The sequence below is a fragment of the Carassius carassius genome, chromosome 50, assembly GCF_963082965.1.
Source record: "Carassius carassius chromosome 50, fCarCar2.1, whole genome shotgun sequence".
In the NCBI taxonomy this organism is placed as follows: Eukaryota; Metazoa; Chordata; class Actinopteri; order Cypriniformes; family Cyprinidae; genus Carassius; species Carassius carassius.
The window spans coordinates 12,073,350-12,093,167 of NC_081804.1; the positions used below are offsets into that span (position 1 = coordinate 12,073,350).

Here is a 19,818-nt window from a genome sequence, read left to right on the forward strand (position 1 = left end):
TTAATCATGCACCTCGCCGGCTCGCCCATTTTTTGTCCAACAGAGGGAGACATTTGTTTCAGTGATAAACATTATTGAACACAATGTCTTCTGACTGGCACAGAGATTTTTTCACTAAACTGGAAATTGGAAACGGGGCAATATATATTAAAATATGCCTTTGCTAGAAGTTTTCAGCACGAATATTTGATTGCTTTCTTGTTTGGTCAAAATGATGTCATACCTTAACACTTAATATGTTAACAAATGTCTTTAGATCAGAAATTACATTAAATATGTAAAAAATATTGATTAAACAAAAAAAAAAAAAATAGACGTAAGTAAGGTATGTTTATCTTAAAAACAAACATTGTTGTAAAAATATTTTCTGTCTGACTCTGGGGACAACCAATAAGAACTGAAAATCAGTTAGAAATTATGTTTATTAATCCACGCATTCCTGTCAATGAATGCTAGATTTTATGCAATTTATAATAAACATTTGACATTATTTTTTGTATCTACCGGTTTATAAGTGAGAGGCTAAGACAAAAACCCATTTTGTTAAAAAAAAAAAAGCAAGCAGGCCTATGCCATTGCACCCAAGGAAAACAGTCCTCTCTGAACATATTGAACACAATTATGAAACATAATGAAATTTAGAGTTATTTATTCATTTTTGCCCTAGTACTCATGCATCAGTGTACTGAAATATGGAAGAGAGTGTCTATCCAGTAGGTGGCACTGTCATTACAATTATCACACTTCTGTGTCCTGATGTATGATCGTGACTTATGTAATGTCATAAATATAGGCCTATCATTTTAGTAATTACTGTTACAATCTCTGAGAGCTCAAATAGGCTATATTAAATTTGTATAATATTTGTATAAGGCAATTTGACATTAGTTTATCTCGGTAGGTTAACATTTTAGCCTAAATCACACAGATTATCATTTCAGAGTAAGCGAGATTTGACTGTGTTTGAATGGAAATATAGGTAGCCTATATCTTTTAGGCAATTATAGCCTGTGTTTGGCCTAGATCTTTAATGTTACATGTAAATGATTCGTGGAAATATGTACAAGTTCTTGTGTAAACACTTACTCATAGTTTTAGGACTATAATGGCCTGAGGCAATGTTATATTTCCACAGAAGCAATGAAATCTTCTTTGTGATCCACCTTACAGTTTAAGCTTACGCAAAACATTCCAGAAACTGCAATTCATCTTTTGTTCATAAGCAGATATCAGTTACATCATTATACCTGTAAAAACTGATCCGAGGCCAGTTAATATTAGCTCTAATGATGCAATGATTGTTTAAAACAGCTAAGGAGATATCATCACAATAACTGATTTCTCTCATAATTCATCAGAAATTTGATGTTGAAGGCCAAAAAGCAGCTCAAAGTTTGTGGGAACGTAACAGATTCAGCGGTTATTATAGATGCAGACAGACGTCTGTGGAAATGTGCATGCGTACCAACAAGCCTAAAAAAATAATCATTGTGCAAATTTCGGAATGAATATAAAATAACTCCTCTGAAAACAAAAATGACATGACACACTTACAATGCAGAAATGCTCAACCCCAATGCTCTTATCATATAAATAGGATAGTAAACTCTTTCATTGATAGCATGCCAGATGCATTTCTAAAGGCTCTGAATTACAGGCTATTCTTCAAGCAAGGACCCAGTCAGTATATTAAATGAAAGAAAAGACACCAACCCAATAATGTGAGTCATTTGTGATGTTAGTGACATTATGACATTGGCTGGGCATAATAGTACATTACCAGGACAAATTGGAAGGGATGAATGATTATTGATTATGTAGGACCCTGGTCTGAAATGGAACACTATTGGCACACTTGGCAAAGTTCAGCTCATTATTATGAGAGAAATAAGTGTAAACCCATTGCAACATGTTAAAAAAACATTCATCATATAAATAGCAAGGTATGACTGATTAGGCAGGTGAGATCAAAATCTGGTTTACTTCTTCCGCCTGCTTTCACATTACCACTGGCCTACTCTGTAATGGCAATTTAATTGTAGTCCAGGTCCAGTTTTACCTGTATCTGCACCCAGCCTAACTGAAATAACACTGGTCTTGTAAAACATGTGGACAAAATTATTTTGCCAACAGACTGAAAGTGACACAAAAGATCTGATTAGAGTCAGTCAACCTGAATGACAACCTAGTCAATTAACACTATGTGTGTACAACAGCACTCAACCATTTGGACAGATTTAACTAAATGTGTCACATGATCTTAAAAATCTCTTGATGTAAAAGATACAATAAAATAAAATAAAATGTTTGAATCTGTGCAGACAAATACATTCTTTACAAAAAATGTATGTGTATTATTTTTTATTATTTAAAAGCATCCCAGGATGTGCCTCGTGAAGATTTAATGAAATTCATATTCAATTACAATTTCCTGACCTTATTAGTGGATCATAAATAACCAAACAAGAACACCAATAAATATATGAATCATTTATTACTTATACTGTTTTGTATAAAAGGGGCATTTTTTTATTCTTAGTAAACTTTTTTTCATTTTACATTAACTGAACAACACAAGTACAGTGTCATATCGAGAGTATAAAATAAATAGATTTAAGGTTTTTTTTTTTTTGAGGCACATTTCATGAATATTTTCTTTTATACAGGTAAACAATACTGTTTAATCCCCTAACACCAATCATGTGACTGATGCACAGGAAGTGATGTGTTTGTACATTAACATGCATAGTCCTGTTTATACACATAAACAAATAAGTAAACATGTATGTAACGTATAAATATGCACTGCATTTTTAACAATGTTTTAATGAAATTGGTATGAGAATGTTTGAGCCCTCTCATTTATAAACCCATTGTTCAGAATACATTTATTTAGAATACAACCTCTTCTGATGGTGGTATATGTGAAGCATACCAACAATAACATTCAAGCTCAAGGCACTGTATTACAAATAATTTGCATATTAGCACCTGTGATTTTCTTTAAACTTTTGACAAATAGGTGGCACAGGCCTGAAACGTCTCAAGTACCTTAATGTCCCAAATGATAGTTTTTCAATAGCATTACCAACAGTTCCCACTCGTCCTTCCCTGACAGAGATTCAGACATGCCAAAAGAAACACATTTTTGAAATCAAAATTAATGTCATCTGATACATTATTAATATCTTGAGAGCTTTACAAGTCATTGTCAACACAGGCTTGATAAGTGACCAAATTTTAATACACTTAAGAGCAAACACATTGAGTATTACACTGTTTTAAACTGGATTTCAAATCCAGCCCATTTTGCACTGACTTGCGCTGCAAAATGCAAACTTAAAAAGCTGAAGCAACATTAGCGAAATTTCAGCAAAATCAATTTTAAACCAAGCTGTTTTCTTTTGGGTTTTTGTTGAGTCATAGCGATGAATTTCCGTGACAAATTTAAACCCGATGCAGAATCTTCATGAGGAAATCTTTCACCTGCATGCAAATACCTGATCACGTTAGCGAATTTTCGCAGCCAAAAAAAGTCCATCGTGAATTGTTAATAGTTGCAATATATAAAGCTTGGCTGATACAAAAGTAATGTTCAAACCAAGCAGCTATCTTAATTTGCATGAGAAAATTTTACCTGTTGCGAAATCTTAGCAGGAAAATCTTTTGCCAAACGACAGTAAATGTGATCACAACTTGAGACAACAATGTGCGCCAAAAACAAAAAACATAAAATTAACAAATATCATACAGAACAAATGAAGATGGCTATATCAGTCATGCACTTTTGAAAGTCAAATTAAATCTCAAGACATTTTAATAAAGACAGTTAATGTGTTGTGGCACATATTAAGGCAAAGTGGTGCAAGTAACGGTGAATATAAACATACAAATAAACTTTACATACACACTTGTAATATATCCAGTAAACTCTTACTTATCCCTCTATGTACATTAATACATTTATACCTGGCTTTAAAACCTGAACAAATGTTTTCTTTCTATATTTGCCACAATTGCACTTCTTGCATCATGTTTACATGCATCTTTATGAAGACAAACAAGCCACATTCAGACCTCAACACACTTTCTAAAAACAACTCAACTTGTGTGCATTTGGAAACGGCAAACGCGCTGCTGTTTCTCCTCAAAAACAGCATGCAGCTGGGATGTTTGTATTGTGGTCTGTTGAAGCAGCAGTAGGGAGTTTCAGGAAGTGTTACTTCTTTTCCTGGTTTGGGGTCTCCTCATGATCACCTCCTCCTCTTTATCACTGTCACACTCTCTTTTGAACACGGCCACTGCTCGACTTTCATAGCGCATTTCGGGTTTGTCCTGTAAATGATATTGACATGCATTTCTGAAACAAGATTTGAATGATACCAACATGCCAGAATATGTGATCTTGGGTAAGATATCAGGGGCACTTTCATGCACACTAAAAAATGCTGGGTTAAATATAACCAGTTTGTACATAGTTCACCCAGCGCTGGGATGTCTTTAACCCAGCATTTTTTAGAGTGTGGTTTAACTGCTCATGTTATTTCGTGATTTGCCTGGAGACTGCTGGACGTACTACAGTCAGACAGTTATCTTTTTTTGGAAATGATTAATGGAGTATAACTGAGCAGGATTCATGAAATACTGTACCTGTGGTTTGGAGTGACCTTTCTTCATCATGCGAGTCAAGTGGTTGCAGAGGGCCACGATTCTGATAGAAAGCTATTGGAGAGCAGGGAGAAAATTTCAAGTCAAGTTTTAGACTAAATACAAATATTCCAAAGTTTGGAGACAGTAAGATGTTTTTATTAAATATTTTGGAAGAAGTGAACTTTTTTATTTCAGCAAGGATACATTAAATTGATCAAAATTGACAGTAAGGACATTTAAAATGTTATCTTGTTGTCACAGTGTCTGGTCTGTGTTTCCCTGGGTGTCCACTAGTGGTCTCACTTCCCCATAGGCACCACACTGCAGGCACTACATTTCCCACAAAGCCTTGTCCCTTCATCACGGTTAATTGCACACCTTTTTAAATGCACTCAGCTGTGTACACTTTGATCGTCTTCACCTATCTATATAACCGGTCTGTTTTCTATCTGTGTCATGGAGTCATTGTTTTCCGTCACCCGGCTTTCTCGTGTTCCCTTGTGTTTTTCTTGTTTCTGGACTGATTTTGTGTTATGACCTCTTGCCTGTTTTTTGGATTATGATTTTTGGATTACCCTATTAAAACACTGCTCTGCTTTTGGATCTCTCGTTTCTGGTGTGCATTCGCTACAGAAGGACTCCATAACACAGATAGAAAACAGACCGGTTATATAGATGGGTGAAGACGATCAAAGTGGAGACAGCTGAGGGCAATTAACAGGTGTGCAATTAACCGTGATGAAGGGACAAGGCTTTGTGGGAAATGTAGTGCCTGCAGTGAGGTGCCTATGGGGAAGTGAGACCACTAGTGGACAACCAGGGAAACACAGACCAGACACTGTGACACTTCTGAACTTCAACCAAAGAATCCTGAAAAGTGTAACTGTTTCTATAAAAATATTAAACAGCACAACTGTTTTTATCACTGATAACAATAGGAACTATTATTGAGCACCATTTTAGCATATTAGAATGACTTCGGAAGGAAGAAAATACAGCTTTGCATCACAGGAATAAAAAATTTAGTAAAATATACTGGAATAGAAAAATGTCATTTTAAATTGTAATAATATTTCACAATATTAATGCTTCTACAGTATTTTTGATGACGTAAATACAGCCTTGCTGAGCATTAGAGTATACCGTAGATACTTACTAAATAAAATCTGTAACCTACAATGTAAAAAAAAAAAATGCCTTAGCTATGAAATATAATTGCATCAGGTCACAATTAGAGTCATTATTCTTGTTCTTTGTGTCCAAAATTAATACTGAATGAGAAAAATCAAAAAGGCCACTGCACCACTCCCTACATCTCAACAGGATTGAACAGAAAGTGCAGGGAAACATATTCAAATTATGTGTAAAAATTTATTGGGGACATACATAACACCATTTCCATAACCATTTAGGAAATTGATGGCAAAGCCATGAGTCCTACCTGCCATCTCCTCCGGGCATATTGTTTCCTGAAGTTCTCAATGTTCACCACAGATTGTCGTCGCACCAGGGCTTGTTTGGGGTTTACAGGCTAAAGGAAAAATAATCACATTGTCATAACTGTTCAATATAAGTAATATAAGTGATGCCTTTAGCACATAATTTCACAATTTCACACATTGTCATAACTGTTCAATATAAAAGTGACGTGAAAGTGACGTGAAATTCAGCCAAGTATGGTGACCCATACTCAGAATTTGTGCTCTGCATTTAACCCATCCGAAATGCACACACACAGAGCAGTGAACACACACACACACTGTGAGCACACACCCAGAGCAGTGGGCAGCCATTTATGCTGCAGCGCCCGGGGAGCAGTTGGGGGTTCGATGCCTTGCTCAAGGGCACCTAAGTCGTGGTATTGAAGGTGGAGAGAGAACTGTACATGCACTCCCCCCACCCACAATTCCTGCCGGCCCAGGACTCGAACTCACAACCTTTCAATTGGGAGTCCGACTCTCTAACCATTAGGCCACGACTTCCCGCAAGTAATATGTGATGCCTTTACAAGTAATATGTGATGCCTTTAGCACATAATTTCACAAGTTCCATGAAACACACCCCAAGGGACTGAGTACACTTCACCTCTCTCTTTCCCACAATGCACCAAAGCCAGCTGCAAGACTAATAATCAGTGTGAGGTACAGTATGTACTGTAATCATCATTCCAGTGCTTTATTCAGTATGGAAATAAATAACATCAGTTTTTACATCAATCCTGTCATGACATGCTGGAGAAAACAACAAGTGCTGAAGTTCACAAATCAATACACATATCACAAACATGATTTTCTAATAGAAATTAAAGTATAAAGTAAGAGGATTATAAACTAAATTACATGTGCAAGAAAGAAAAAAAAAACAGGCAATGAGCTGCTGTAGTGCACCAGCATGTGCATGACAATTCAAGTAAATACAAAACAAGTTACAAATAAACAACACAATTTTTTAAACTCTTGACTTTTGCAAGAAAACTCTGATTTTGAGGTACTACAGTGCTTTTAAATCCAAACATGTCTCAAAAGTGTCTAAAAAGAATGTTTTGTTGAGATAATGATCTTTTAATTTTAATTTAAGTCTTGGGATATAAACCTTCTTAGCTTGGCTCATGAATATATTAACAAGGTAGCAATGTTTGTTGCAGTATTCTGACTTGCTGGTTGCACATTCACCATTTCACAACGTAAGGATGAGTAAATAACAAAATATTCATTTTTGAGTGACTTTTCCTTTAATTATATTATTAATGCTTTTAAAATATCACCCAAAATGTGGGGGAACAAACATTTTTTACATTTATTTTACAGTGGTTGCGATCAGCCATGGCTCTGACTACACATCCTGCAATGCTCCTAACCCCAGTGTATACAGCTGCAGTCTAATCTCCACTAGCTAGATTCAGAGATGTCTGGCTGTGCTTGAGGACTTAGTTCGCCACCACAGGCCCTGCTCAGCAGCTCCTTCAGGGCCTCGTTCACCTCGTTGTCCAGAGCTGAGATGGATCCCAACCCCAGGTCCCTAGCCTCTCCGTTTAGTGACCCCATAACCTCCTGCAACCATCTGAGTTCTGCGCTCAGCTCCTGTCTGAGGGAACTCAGGTGGGGTTCTCTAGTCAGGTAGCGACTGTCGATGCTGGCTAAGCTGGCTTCAGTTGTCCTCAAGTGTTCCTGGAGGCCTTTCCTCAACTCCTCCGCTTTGTGGAACTCATAGCGCACCTGCGAGAGCTCCTGCCGAATGCGTTCGCTTTCCTCTTTATACCACGCTTCCTTCTCACAGTAGATGGAAAGAAGAGCCTCAACGTCATCCTGAAGGGATTCGCGATTCTGAGCCACTTTTTCGAGACCCGTTTCCACTAACGAGATGTCCTCCAGAACGCTGGCGAAACGCTCAAAGTTGACATAGGTGTTGTTGGGTGGCATGCTGAAGTGGGATTGAATGGTGTACTCTTTTAAGCATTTGGTCTTCAGTTGCTGAGATTCCACTGTCATCTGCATCTCTACGGTGGCGCTGTTGTCCTCCGGCTGTTCGTGGGTCTTCGCATAGAGAAATTGGGAGGAAGAATGAGTAAGAAGCTAGTTCGATTTTTCACCAGGAAGACAAAACACTCGACTCATGCACAGGTAAGCAGCTGATCCAGGCAGGAGGAAGTGGAGTTAATGCTGGTCTCGGGATGTTAGGATGAGGTGAACAGCATGATACACACTGGAATCAGACGTCGATTAGAAGAATTCATCAACATGCGATGGCTTCCATGATGAAGACGTGCATGGATATGTGCATATAGTAGTTGGCCAACATGGCAATACCAAGATTAGGTATTTGGTTTTGGGATAGTTCACCCCAAAATTATATTTTTGCCATCATTTATTCACCCCTTGTGTCGTTACAAATCTTTACAGATAAAAATAAAACACTGAGACACATCTGTCTGTGTTCCACAGAAGAAATAAAGAAAGTCTTACGGGTTTGAAACACATGAGTATGAGTAAATGATAACAATTTTCACTTTTGAGTGAACTTTGCATTTAACTGCACAATTCATATAGAGTAGAAGAGGCATATGTGACATTACATGTTTACAGTAGTTTTCCTGCCATATGTGTCTTAATGAAGTGTGTGAAGCCTGATGTCAGTTTATTCTGTACACAACAGCAGAGTAAACACTTGTGTATGTTATAATGGCAGTATGAAGCATTCATTTCACAAAAGCCACATAAAAGTAGATAAACATGCTTTCAACTGTGCATGTTTCTGACTTAATCCAAGTGGTTACCTTAATCCAAGGGTGGTTGAGTGCATCTTGTATTTTAAGCCTCTTTCTGCAAAGAAAACAAACACAAAGCAAACTGAAGGTAAATGTAAAAAGATAAATAAAGAAACTAAGAAAAATGTGAGGTAGAAACTTCATTTCGAAATATAGCAAGTCTACTCATGCCTTAATCTGCGAGACATTATCGTAGAGCATGACATATATAGAGCAATGTATAGAATATTGTTCTATATAGAATAGAGACATAATTTAACATTAAACTTAACAGTAGTGACAATTGTATGTTCATATTTGCCCAATAGTGTAAATTAAAACAATTTTTTAAAGGCCACTGGTTTCAGAATCTTATTTGGCTTATTAAAGTGCATGTTAATACATTTAATAAAAAAATAAATAAAAATGATGTGTTTGTTTATTAGAAAACTACTTAAAAATAGGATTTCCTGCAGTAAAAGAATCCCCAAAAAAGGCCCTGAAGTTATGCTGAACCCTGATTTGACCTCTCACCTGGTATCTTTCACCAGCAGCTGTCTGATGAAGTTTTTGGCCAGTTCACTGGTGCTGCCAAAAAACTCCTCATCAAATTCGAATTCCAATGCTGAGATGTTTGCAAGAGTTTCCTGGTTGGAGTCGCCCAGGAACGGTGATGCCCCGCTTAATCTGAAACAGAAAGACAAATACTTGACCTATGTAGAAGCACACTGAAATTCCTGCTAATTAATTCCTGAAACTGATCTGACAGTGGAATCCAAACACGTGCTCCCATAGTTCATACATCAGACAGTTGTCAAATGCCATAATTATGTTCATAATGACGATGGGTGTAACAGTATGGGTGCCACTGTCTGACAGCCTAAGGCTCAGCCTGTCTTTTATTATTCACTTTAATGGTTTATTGCTATATTTAATTACCTTCACAATTCTTAAAGTTTATATACGCATTTGAACTGTTAATTCCATATATATATAATTTCTGTCATTCATCTGTATTAATTTATCTCCCCATTTATTCAGTTTTTATTTAATTTTACATTTATTTAGTTAATAATTCCTATTTATTTGTTTAATAATACTGATTTATGTAATAATTCTTACATTTTTTGGAAAGCCATTCATACTTTTTATTCAGCAAAGACTTTTACATTTTTATTTATATTTCAAATAAATTATTTTCATTTCATATTTGATTACATTTTTTATTACATTTCAAATAATTGACATTTTAAATGCCCCATGGCATTTTAAGCTATTTTTATAACTTATATATTGTTTATTCTATTATAAAAAATTTTTAGGTGATGTATATTTAAAATAAAGAAGTTAAGATAGGAAATAATCTAAAATCTACAAAATTATTGCCAGATTTATTAATCTAAATAATATCCTGTGTGCAATTAGATATTCATCTCTTTAATAAAAAGTAATGTTACACCCATTGCAGACGTGTACATTATTAGGACTAATAAAAACAGCCTGATTATGTTCACATTGGCAATGGCTGTGAAATTATGGGTGTTATTGTGTAATATAATTGTTTAATTGTGAACCTCTCATTCATTATTCACCACTTTGCTTCATCACTATATTTGTTCAGCATGTGACATGAATGTCTATGAATGTCTGGATGTCCTGTCAGAGAAGAAGGAATCCACATTCCTCCATTCACACTCACAGGATGTATGTGATGACTCCGATGCTCCTGGAGGAAACAGAGGGGCGGAAGAGAGCACACGGTTAAGCCAAAGCCAAGTATTGACGCTTGCTGTATGTAAAGTACAAAGCGTGAGGTGCTTTAGAGTTCTCACCACATGTCTGCCTCTAATCCCAGCTGCTCATAGTTGACTATCTCTGGAGCTGAAAATAAACCAGGTTCGAGGCATCAGACACATTTCATTCAAAACAACCAATATGGTATGTGCAAAGATGGAAGAGAATGTCGGCAGTATTTGACACATCAGTGCCTTTCCAGATATATGGAAATGAATCACTACATTTTACATAATGAACTTTTGAACTTACCAACAAATTCTGGAGTCCCAAAAATGTTTTTGAACTCCACTCCGTCCTTGATCCTACGTGCCAAACCGAAGTCGATAAGTTTGATCCGTGGCCGGAGGACATTGTTATCCAGCAGCATGATATTTTCAGGCTAAAAAAAAAACAAATTAACAGCCAATTAAAACCATGAGCAGTCTCCCAAACTATGTAAAAACATAAGCAATTAAAATTTTATCAATTTACAGCCCATTTCGATTGACATTATAGGTGTCACTGTATGACAACATAGAACCGGTCATTCATTATCCACAACTCTTGATTATTCCTACATTTGATTACCTTTATAATTTCAAATGATTATGTGAATATGTGAACTGTTAATTTCATATTTATTTACTTGTTTATCCGATTCATATTTTTCAATTATTTGCCATTAAATGAAATGAAATCCCCATGCATGGAATGTTTGATATTTTTATAATTGGATATTGATTGTTCTATTATATATTATTCTACATTCAAATGGGAAACGCTTCAGTTCTATGACTGGAAGGAAATAATTATTGATTGAAATGTGAAAAAGTGAAACTGAAATGTCTTGAGTTCACAAAATACACTGCAGCCTTGCAAACTGGTTTGTATTGTTCATGACAATGAAAACAGCAATGGAGATACACAAGCTTTCTATTTTTCAAGTCCATCTCAGTAAATGCTACTTGTCATAACGTGTGTCTGGCTAATCCACGTTAACCTCCACCTCAGTAGTTTGCTGATGAAGTGGCTGAAGGTTTCATGTGATTCTGAGGGATGTTGCGTGGGATGCAACACCTGTCATGTTCTCATATTAATGCCTCTACATACACAAGAGGTGAAAAGAGGCACCAGCTGACTTCAAGTGTGAAGGAGGACACTGTGTTCTCGCAAAAATTGTGCCATGTCTAGGATTTACAAGTACAGATATTTGCCTCCTAGTCGATGTGAAAAGAAAGGTGAGAAAACACCCTAAATATTTACTGACTACTTGCAAAATCTCTACATTTAGCTGATAGCTAAATTAGCTACTTGTTAGAAACAGTCCTTTTGTGAGCATGATATGGTGCATTTTGTTAAAATATCAGAAAACATTGTTTTGATTAAGAAAGTTCTGCTATGCTAATATCTTTTTTAGTGTGAGACTTTGAGTATTATGCTGAGCTAAGATAAGCTAATCCAGTGAACTAATTAGTGTCTATAGTAAATCTCCATATAAAATTTATATTAAACCTACATTCAATTTTAAAGAACAACTCTTTTCTTGAGCATGGAAGGACATGTTTTGTTTACATATCAGTTATGTTGTTTTGAACATGAGAGTGTGTTGTGCTAAGCCAAGCTGATATCCAGTGACCTAATTAGCTGGCTAATTAGCTAAAATATCTTTTTATTAACAAATATTTCATAAGCATAGAATGACACATTTCGTTCATATGTTGTTTTAAGCAAGAGGGGGAGTTTATTATTTATAATGTATGTAAAACTGACGTCTTAAAGCAATCCATCAGATGTTTGTACACAGCAGATGCGTTCCAGATGAAGCCATCTTTAACAGGATTTTTATGAATGCTCATTGAAGTAAGCAATACAGTTATTAAACTAATATATTTGAGTGCCTTTGGGAGAAAAGGCCTATTCACAGATGAAGATGAATATTCAGTGCGATAAACATATTAATTTGAATAAACCAAGCCAATATTCTTTACATAGCAGTTAGCATATAAATACATTTCATCCCGAATATTTGTGTTGTTGCAAAATAAGCAAACATCCAGTGATCTACTGTAATTAGTCACTGCTACGTCCCGACTATTTTTATTAACAGTTATTTAAGTATGGAAATGTTTGTTTACATAGCAGTTAGCATGTGTTGACTAGAGCAAGAGAGGGAGTTAACCATAGTAATATCTTTTGAGTGTCACCGCCTGGCCTAGAGGTCAAGCGTGCACTGGCGACTATGGAGATGCAGTACTCAGAAAAACAGGATGGAGATGTCTCATCATGTGCTGCGGATAATCATGTGTTAGAATGTCTGGACCCGGGCCAGCCAGGATGAAAAGCATGTGTGAATGGGGTATGTACGCTCTCAGCCCATGATGGGACGGTGTTCAGCACAGTGATTAGTAAGAGCTGTCAATAGCAGAGGAAGCTGTTTATGAGCTGAAAAGACTGAAAGGAAGGAATTTCCAAACGGTTGACAGAAACAGGGTCATGCATGCATTCCCAAGAAACAGTACAATGGCAGGTCTAAGAAAAGTGAATAGCTATTTTGTCATGCAAAATTTCAGGTGTTGCCATGCAGCAGACCCGACTGTTCTTCCAAAAAGACCAATTCACCTCTGCTTGAGGAAGTGCTACACTGTTGCCATGGCAAACATTATAGCTGTGTCTCGCCTCCACAACAGGAAGCTACACGACCGACTCTGGATCACTTAGACAGGCGTAGGACAAAACTTGTTTTGTACCTTCAGGTCAAAATGTGCAATTTTCTTGGAGTGCAGGTACTGAACTCCGTCGAGGATCTGTTTAATGAATTCGGTGGCTTCCTCTTCACTCAGCGACTCCTTCCGAGCCAGGAAGTCGAAGAGTTCGCCTCCTGAAACACTAAAAAATGACATTTCCAATGGTTAGAGGTGGTTTACCTGTCTAACACACAAACCAACAGACATATTCAAAGATGCATCCATTTACCGTAAGAAGCTGACTTCTGCGTATAATAATTTGAGGTCCTAATAAAGCATTACATTTCTAAAAAAAATTTTGTTTGATAAATAAACAAATACATATCTGATTTATTATTATTATTAATTTATCTGATTAATTCAGGTTAATATTTATTAATTTATTTTCCCCAATGACATTTTAATCTTTTTAAAAAATTGGATAATATTTGTATACAGCAATGAAATTATATATATTTCTAATAAAGATCAGAAAAAAGTGCTTAAAATATTTTTGTTTGAAGAATATGTATTTGTCAGTGTAATATTTATATTGTATAATATTATGTTATGTATATAATATGCATTTAATTCATGTTTATTTATATAGATATTTATTGACTTTAATTTATATAATTATTAATTTATCTACTGTATATATTAATTTATTCCATCCATCCCTGTGGAACCCTTGCTATTGCTTTTAGAATTGGACATAATTTGTATACTGTAATGTAATTATTTGAATATTTCTAATAATAATTTCTAATGAAATCGTATTAACAATCTTTATTAAAAACCTATTTATTAGTCTAAACAAAAAAGCTCTCCTGACAGGTTGTATCTAGTGCACTCACACATACAGACAGAGATGTTAATCTCAATAGTAAACTTCCTCTCAGACTGTGACATATAACCACAGCAGCACTTAAAACAGCTTGTAGCTCTTTTTATCATTAACATCAGACCACTTTATCGGAGCTCTGCAGAAATCTCTTTTCCATACACTCACAGACATTTCAGTACAATTTATCAGTATTTGATCACCTAAAATGCAGAGTACACTGTAAAAAGTTTAACTATTATTTACTCAATTTTATTGGTGAAACATTTTTACACTCAAAAAAATTGAGTAAATTTTAAAGCTGTGAAATCAATGAAATATACTGTATGAATTGAGTAAATGCAAGTAAAAATATTAAGTAAATCTGAGTAACTGCATCTGGTACATTAACAAATAAAATTGAGTAGAAATAATTGAACATTTAAACATTTAAAAACAATATTTATGAGTAATATTAACTGTTTTTTTTAATGAGTAATATAAACTTTTTATTTTCTCTAAACCTTTGTAAAATAGTACTCCATACAACCACCAGTATACATGACATTGGCCTTTATTGTCAATGAGTACAGCAATACAGCACATTTTACACTGTATACAATATTGCCTACATTTAAACTCATTTAACAAACATTTTATAAGTAAAAATTAAATATTTAAAAATTCAGGTAGCCTAATTCAAGTGTAATCAAATCAACCCAATATCCACCGCATCAGTGCTGGTCCTCGTGCCGGAGACGGACTCGCCTCTGCGGGTGAACTTTGAACTTCATACCGCTGTCCTGCGTTTCACTCACAGCCGATAGATACAGCGAGTGACTGACATAACCTGCCAATAAACAAACAGTGACAGTTCTGAGGACATTTTATTATCCAAATGATAATAATTATATTTATTATCATTAGGAATGAAGTCATGTGTTTATGCAAAGCGTTTCAATCATGCAAAAAGACAGGCGCGACTCTCGTTTAGGTGTCGAATTACGCCTCTGTATGTTGTTTTGCATTAAATATGATTTAAAGCACAGTAATGATTTTATAGATAAAATAAAACATACACAAACCTGAATTTCACAGAGGAAATGCACCAAATCTGCGACGCTGAGAAGAGAGCTGTTGTCTGGAGACTGGAGAGTTCAAACTGCCAGCGCTCACTGACTCAACCAACCGTCGAGTTGTCGTCACGTCAGAGGGTGGGGGAGGGGTGCATTGTTTTAATTGAGTAAACTTACTCAAATTTTAAGAGTGTGCTAAATATATTAATAATATTGATTTGAATTAAGTAATATTTTTGTTTCTTGAAACAGATCAGTTTAATTCAACATTCTCAAATATTTTGATAGAAATTTCACAAATATATTAAGTATATTATAAAGAAATAATTGGTTAGTCAAATACTAAATAATTTTATTGAAAACAACTTAAATATATCTGTAAATTTTAGATAAAATGAACTGTTGGATTTTTACTCAATTATTTTGGTATGTTTAACTCAAACAATCAAGTACACGATATTCAGAGATTTTATTAAGTTAATAAAGTTAAAAATTTCTGTAATATTTACTAAGCCACAGAATTATTTTTTACAGTGTAGCTGAACGTCACAGCCAGTGCATTCAGTCATAGCTCCGATTGGATTCAGGCCACAATTAGTTCTAATTGTGCTTCTATGCTCCCATGCACAAATTACAGACAGGGTAAACCTGAGCTGGGCCTCCCAGCAACTCTAGAGCTCTGACATTTCCTACAGCTTCCCCTACACATTAAGAGAATGACAACCACACAGGCCTCCAGACCACCAGATACTGTACAAACACATACATTCACACAGATACAGTGTGTGGCAGTTTGTTCACTTTAAAATGATGCAAGGGAACAGTCAACAACACATGCTGCTTACTGGCAAAGATGATATTTACGCCAGTATTGGGACATATTACCACATAATTTGTGAATACAAGTGTTACCATCTAGCTAAATTTCTATAACTTAAAAATTATATATGATTTAATTAATTTATATTACTTATAAATTGTACATTAATTAATATGATATGATAAGTTATATATATATATAAATATATATATATATATATATATATATATATATATATATATATATATATATATATATATATATATATATATATATATATATCAAGTAGTAGACAGTACTGGGACATACTACCATGTAATTTGCATAATGTATGTAATTATTATCATCTAGCAAAATGTATTATAATTTTTTTAATTTATCAATTATTTATTATATATTTTTTTATTATATATTTTAATACATTCTAGATGTGCTATTATAAAATTGTATATTATAATTATTATTAATACATTTGAAATATATATCAGGCATTGGCACATGCTACCACATAATTGCATATGCTAATGAGACCATCTATATAATACTTTTTAAATGTATTATTGTTATTCTTATTTATAACATACACCATAATTATTAAAAATACAATAATTTATAACCATTATATTTATATCCAATTATAATTTCATTTTTATGCATTTAAAAATGGTTAGTGTTATAGATTCAACTCCATTAGCCATAAAAGTATGCATTATGAGGAAACTCAAGTTAAGTTTTATGCCACCTTGGCACCTTTGGCATATATTTACAATGTACAATGATTTGGGATGCACTAATCCAGGGCTATTCAATTGGCGGCCCGCGGGCCACATGCGGCCCGCCAATCATCTCCATGCGGCCCGACGGCACCAACCTCCCTCCTCCTCTTTTCGCTCCGATTGACCTGAGAAACGTTTTACGTGTGAATATTTCAGCAGTTATTATATGTGTCCCGAATTTATGTCGACTGAACCAGCGATAGGCTACCAATCCTTCGTGAATGAATCATTCTTTTGGTTCGATTCTTTCTAAACGCGCTTGCATAACGGTCTAAAACTATTCGGATTCATTCGGACCGCTCCGTAACTGAATCATCTGAAGCGGTTTCTCGTTCAGTACAGTTACAACAAATAGCGATGTTTTCAGTTGTTTCACTAGTTGTTTAAACACGGCCCAGCGCGGAGTTGCGTTTACTCCCGGTCCCGGACACACTAATATTAAACAGCGTTGCGACAACCAGTGGAAGCGTTTCAGTTCGACAGAAACATTTCTGTTACAAACCACAAATCACTCGATGATTTAATTAGTATTAAATCGGATGAAACAGCCTCAACATTCCCAACAAGACTGATGAGGAAAGCAGGAGAAACATTGTGGCATGACCGAAATTAGAAGACTTTAAATCCCCTAATCACCCTTACAAACATTTACCACATTTACTGTAGTAATTTACCATGGTTGGGCAGAAATGTGCAATATTTATATTGAATACTATGTAGTAATAAATAAATATAGTAAATATATACTATAATATTATATAGTTTAATAGTAAATATAGTGATTTATATTGCATTAGTTTTATTAGGTGGGTAGAGGAATATATATTTAATGCTTGTTATGAAATTATGTCAGTTTCTTTGTAAAGGTGCGTATAGTTTTTAACTTGTGTTTAGGCATTTTTTATACAGTGGGAGCCTGTGGTTAACAAGTCTCACTGTCAGAATATTTTCATTTAAGCATAACAATTATAAATAAAATTATTATTATTTCTCACCAACAGCTATAAGTTTGTATAAATAATTTATTTGTTCCAAGGAAAATAGTTGTACACAGCTGTAAATTATCAAGTTTTTATTTATTATGGTTTTATATATTTGCATACTGTTGGGTACCACATTTCCAAGTAAATACCACACTTCTTTAGGGTTACTTTAGCTTATTTATTGAAACTGTTATGTTTCAATAAATAAGATAAACCCCCAAACCAACCCACCGGCCCACCTCAACTTTTCGATTTGATAATGCGGCCCTCGAATGAAACTAATTGAATAGCCCTGCACTAATCCTAATGCCACATACTAGTTAGGATGGAGAATATGTGAAATGGGATGCAGACTGCACCATGAAGACAGTTTTTTTGCCCACTAATGCACCTGACCCAATGAATCAGATGTTTGTTATGTTTAATGGTAGATGAAGCAGCTATTATAGATCAGGACTATTGGATGGCATTCTTTCGAGAAAGTCTTAAGAGACTGAAGTGGAAAACTACTGGACGAGGGCGGCAGGCATTATTCAACTAAAGAGAAATGCCTTTTTTTGAGGGCTAGCACTTGAAAGGAAGCAGTGGCTCAAATTGATTTAAAGGTAACACCTGGTTTGCTATAGTTTGAATGGATTTCCTACCACATTTCTGAAAATGGCCTTTAAATGCTGCTATTATTGCGACTGACTTTCATTTAGGTCAAGAAATCTTAAAGGTGCTGTAAAAAACAGCCTTATACTGTAGTTCTGGGTGAGAGATATGGAAGCTTGTTTCTGCAATAAAACATCTCACAAGTCTGACTTTTTACTTGTAATTGCAAGTTTATATCTCTAACGTCTGGCCTTTTCTCAGAATTGCATGATATGAACTCTCAATTGTTATAATGTCAGAACTGTGAGATATAAACTGCAACTGCAAGAAAACGACAGAATTGTGAACCGACCTGATTTACATATTTCCCAGATATATATTTATTTATATCTAGATACATTTCTCAGAACTGTGAAGTCGCTATTATCTTGGTTTTATTTATATAATTCTGTGTTGGAAATAGGGTTCAGTAGAGAAAAAATGGAAGTGGTCATGTAAACTTAAATTAAATTGTGTTTTTTTTGTTGTTGTTTTTTTTTACATAAAACTGAATTTTTCTTAGGGAAGCAGATAAAAAGGTTCAGGATATGGCCCCTATAGAGTGAGGACAGCTGTGTGAGTGTATAACTGTAGCGTGTTCTCACTCACAGCTCCAGGATGAGCACCACGTCAGTGCGGTTCTCGTAAACGTCGTGCAACGAGATGATGTTGGGATGCTGGAGCTCCTGTAGGATGTCCACCTCTCTCTCGATCTCCTCTCGACGAACGCCTCTCCGGCTCACCCGACTATTCCGCTTCTTTATGAACTTTGCAGCATATTCCACACCCGTACTCTTCTCCTTACAGCGCTTCACAATAGCAAACTGCCCACTGAGTAAAAGAGAGAGAGACAGAGAAAAACTTTCAGTTCTAAGATGATAAATCATTTGAGTAATCACATTTAATATATGATATGGTTAATAATGCAGTAGTATAAAAAACTTTCACATCGTATCTGTCAGGTTTTTTGAAGGTTAAAAACATTAGGGGAGTAAAACGTTTCATAGTTTCCTCAAAACATTTTGCTGAGAAAATAATCGACTGCACAAGGACACACTAGTGGATTTAGTTTCAGTAGAAGGTAGTGCTTTCCTTTTTTCTCTCCCTCGAGCTCACTGTGTGCTCATTCAGATCTTTATATGTGAAGTAGATGCTATCGTAACAACAAAATGCATGCAAATTTTATATAAAACTTTACAAATTATATAAGTTTTTTTGCTTTTTAAAATTGCAACTGCCTTTGATTCAAAACAATGACTACAATAAAAAATAAGCAAAAAAAAGCATAAATCTGATTTTGATGTGATTGTGTTTT

The 19,818-nt window shown here is 35.1% G+C and overlaps 1 protein-coding gene across 2 annotated transcripts in view; it reads right to left on the reverse strand.

Moving 5' to 3' along the window:
• Positions 1 to 2,858: 2,858 nt before the first annotated feature.
• LOC132133219 (death-associated protein kinase 2-like) overlaps positions 2,859 to 19,818 on the reverse strand; it is a 29,313-nt gene continuing 12,353 nt past the window's right edge. For both annotated transcript variants that reach the window (XM_059545997.1, XM_059545996.1), the window contains exons 3-12: positions 19,113 to 19,334; positions 13,417 to 13,555; positions 10,940 to 11,069; positions 10,726 to 10,774; positions 10,593 to 10,619; positions 9,428 to 9,580; positions 8,924 to 8,969; positions 6,092 to 6,181; positions 4,651 to 4,722; positions 2,859 to 4,335 (exon numbers count right to left, since the gene is read on the reverse strand). In XM_059545997.1, coding sequence (XP_059401980.1) covers positions 4,210 to 4,335; positions 4,651 to 4,722; positions 6,092 to 6,181; positions 8,924 to 8,969; positions 9,428 to 9,580; positions 10,593 to 10,619; positions 10,726 to 10,774; positions 10,940 to 11,069; positions 13,417 to 13,555; positions 19,113 to 19,334 — 1,054 coding nt within the window. In that variant the 3' untranslated portion in view covers positions 2,859 to 4,209. The remainder of the gene's footprint in view (positions 4,336 to 4,650; positions 4,723 to 6,091; positions 6,182 to 8,923; positions 8,970 to 9,427; positions 9,581 to 10,592; positions 10,620 to 10,725; positions 10,775 to 10,939; positions 11,070 to 13,416; positions 13,556 to 19,112; positions 19,335 to 19,818) is intronic.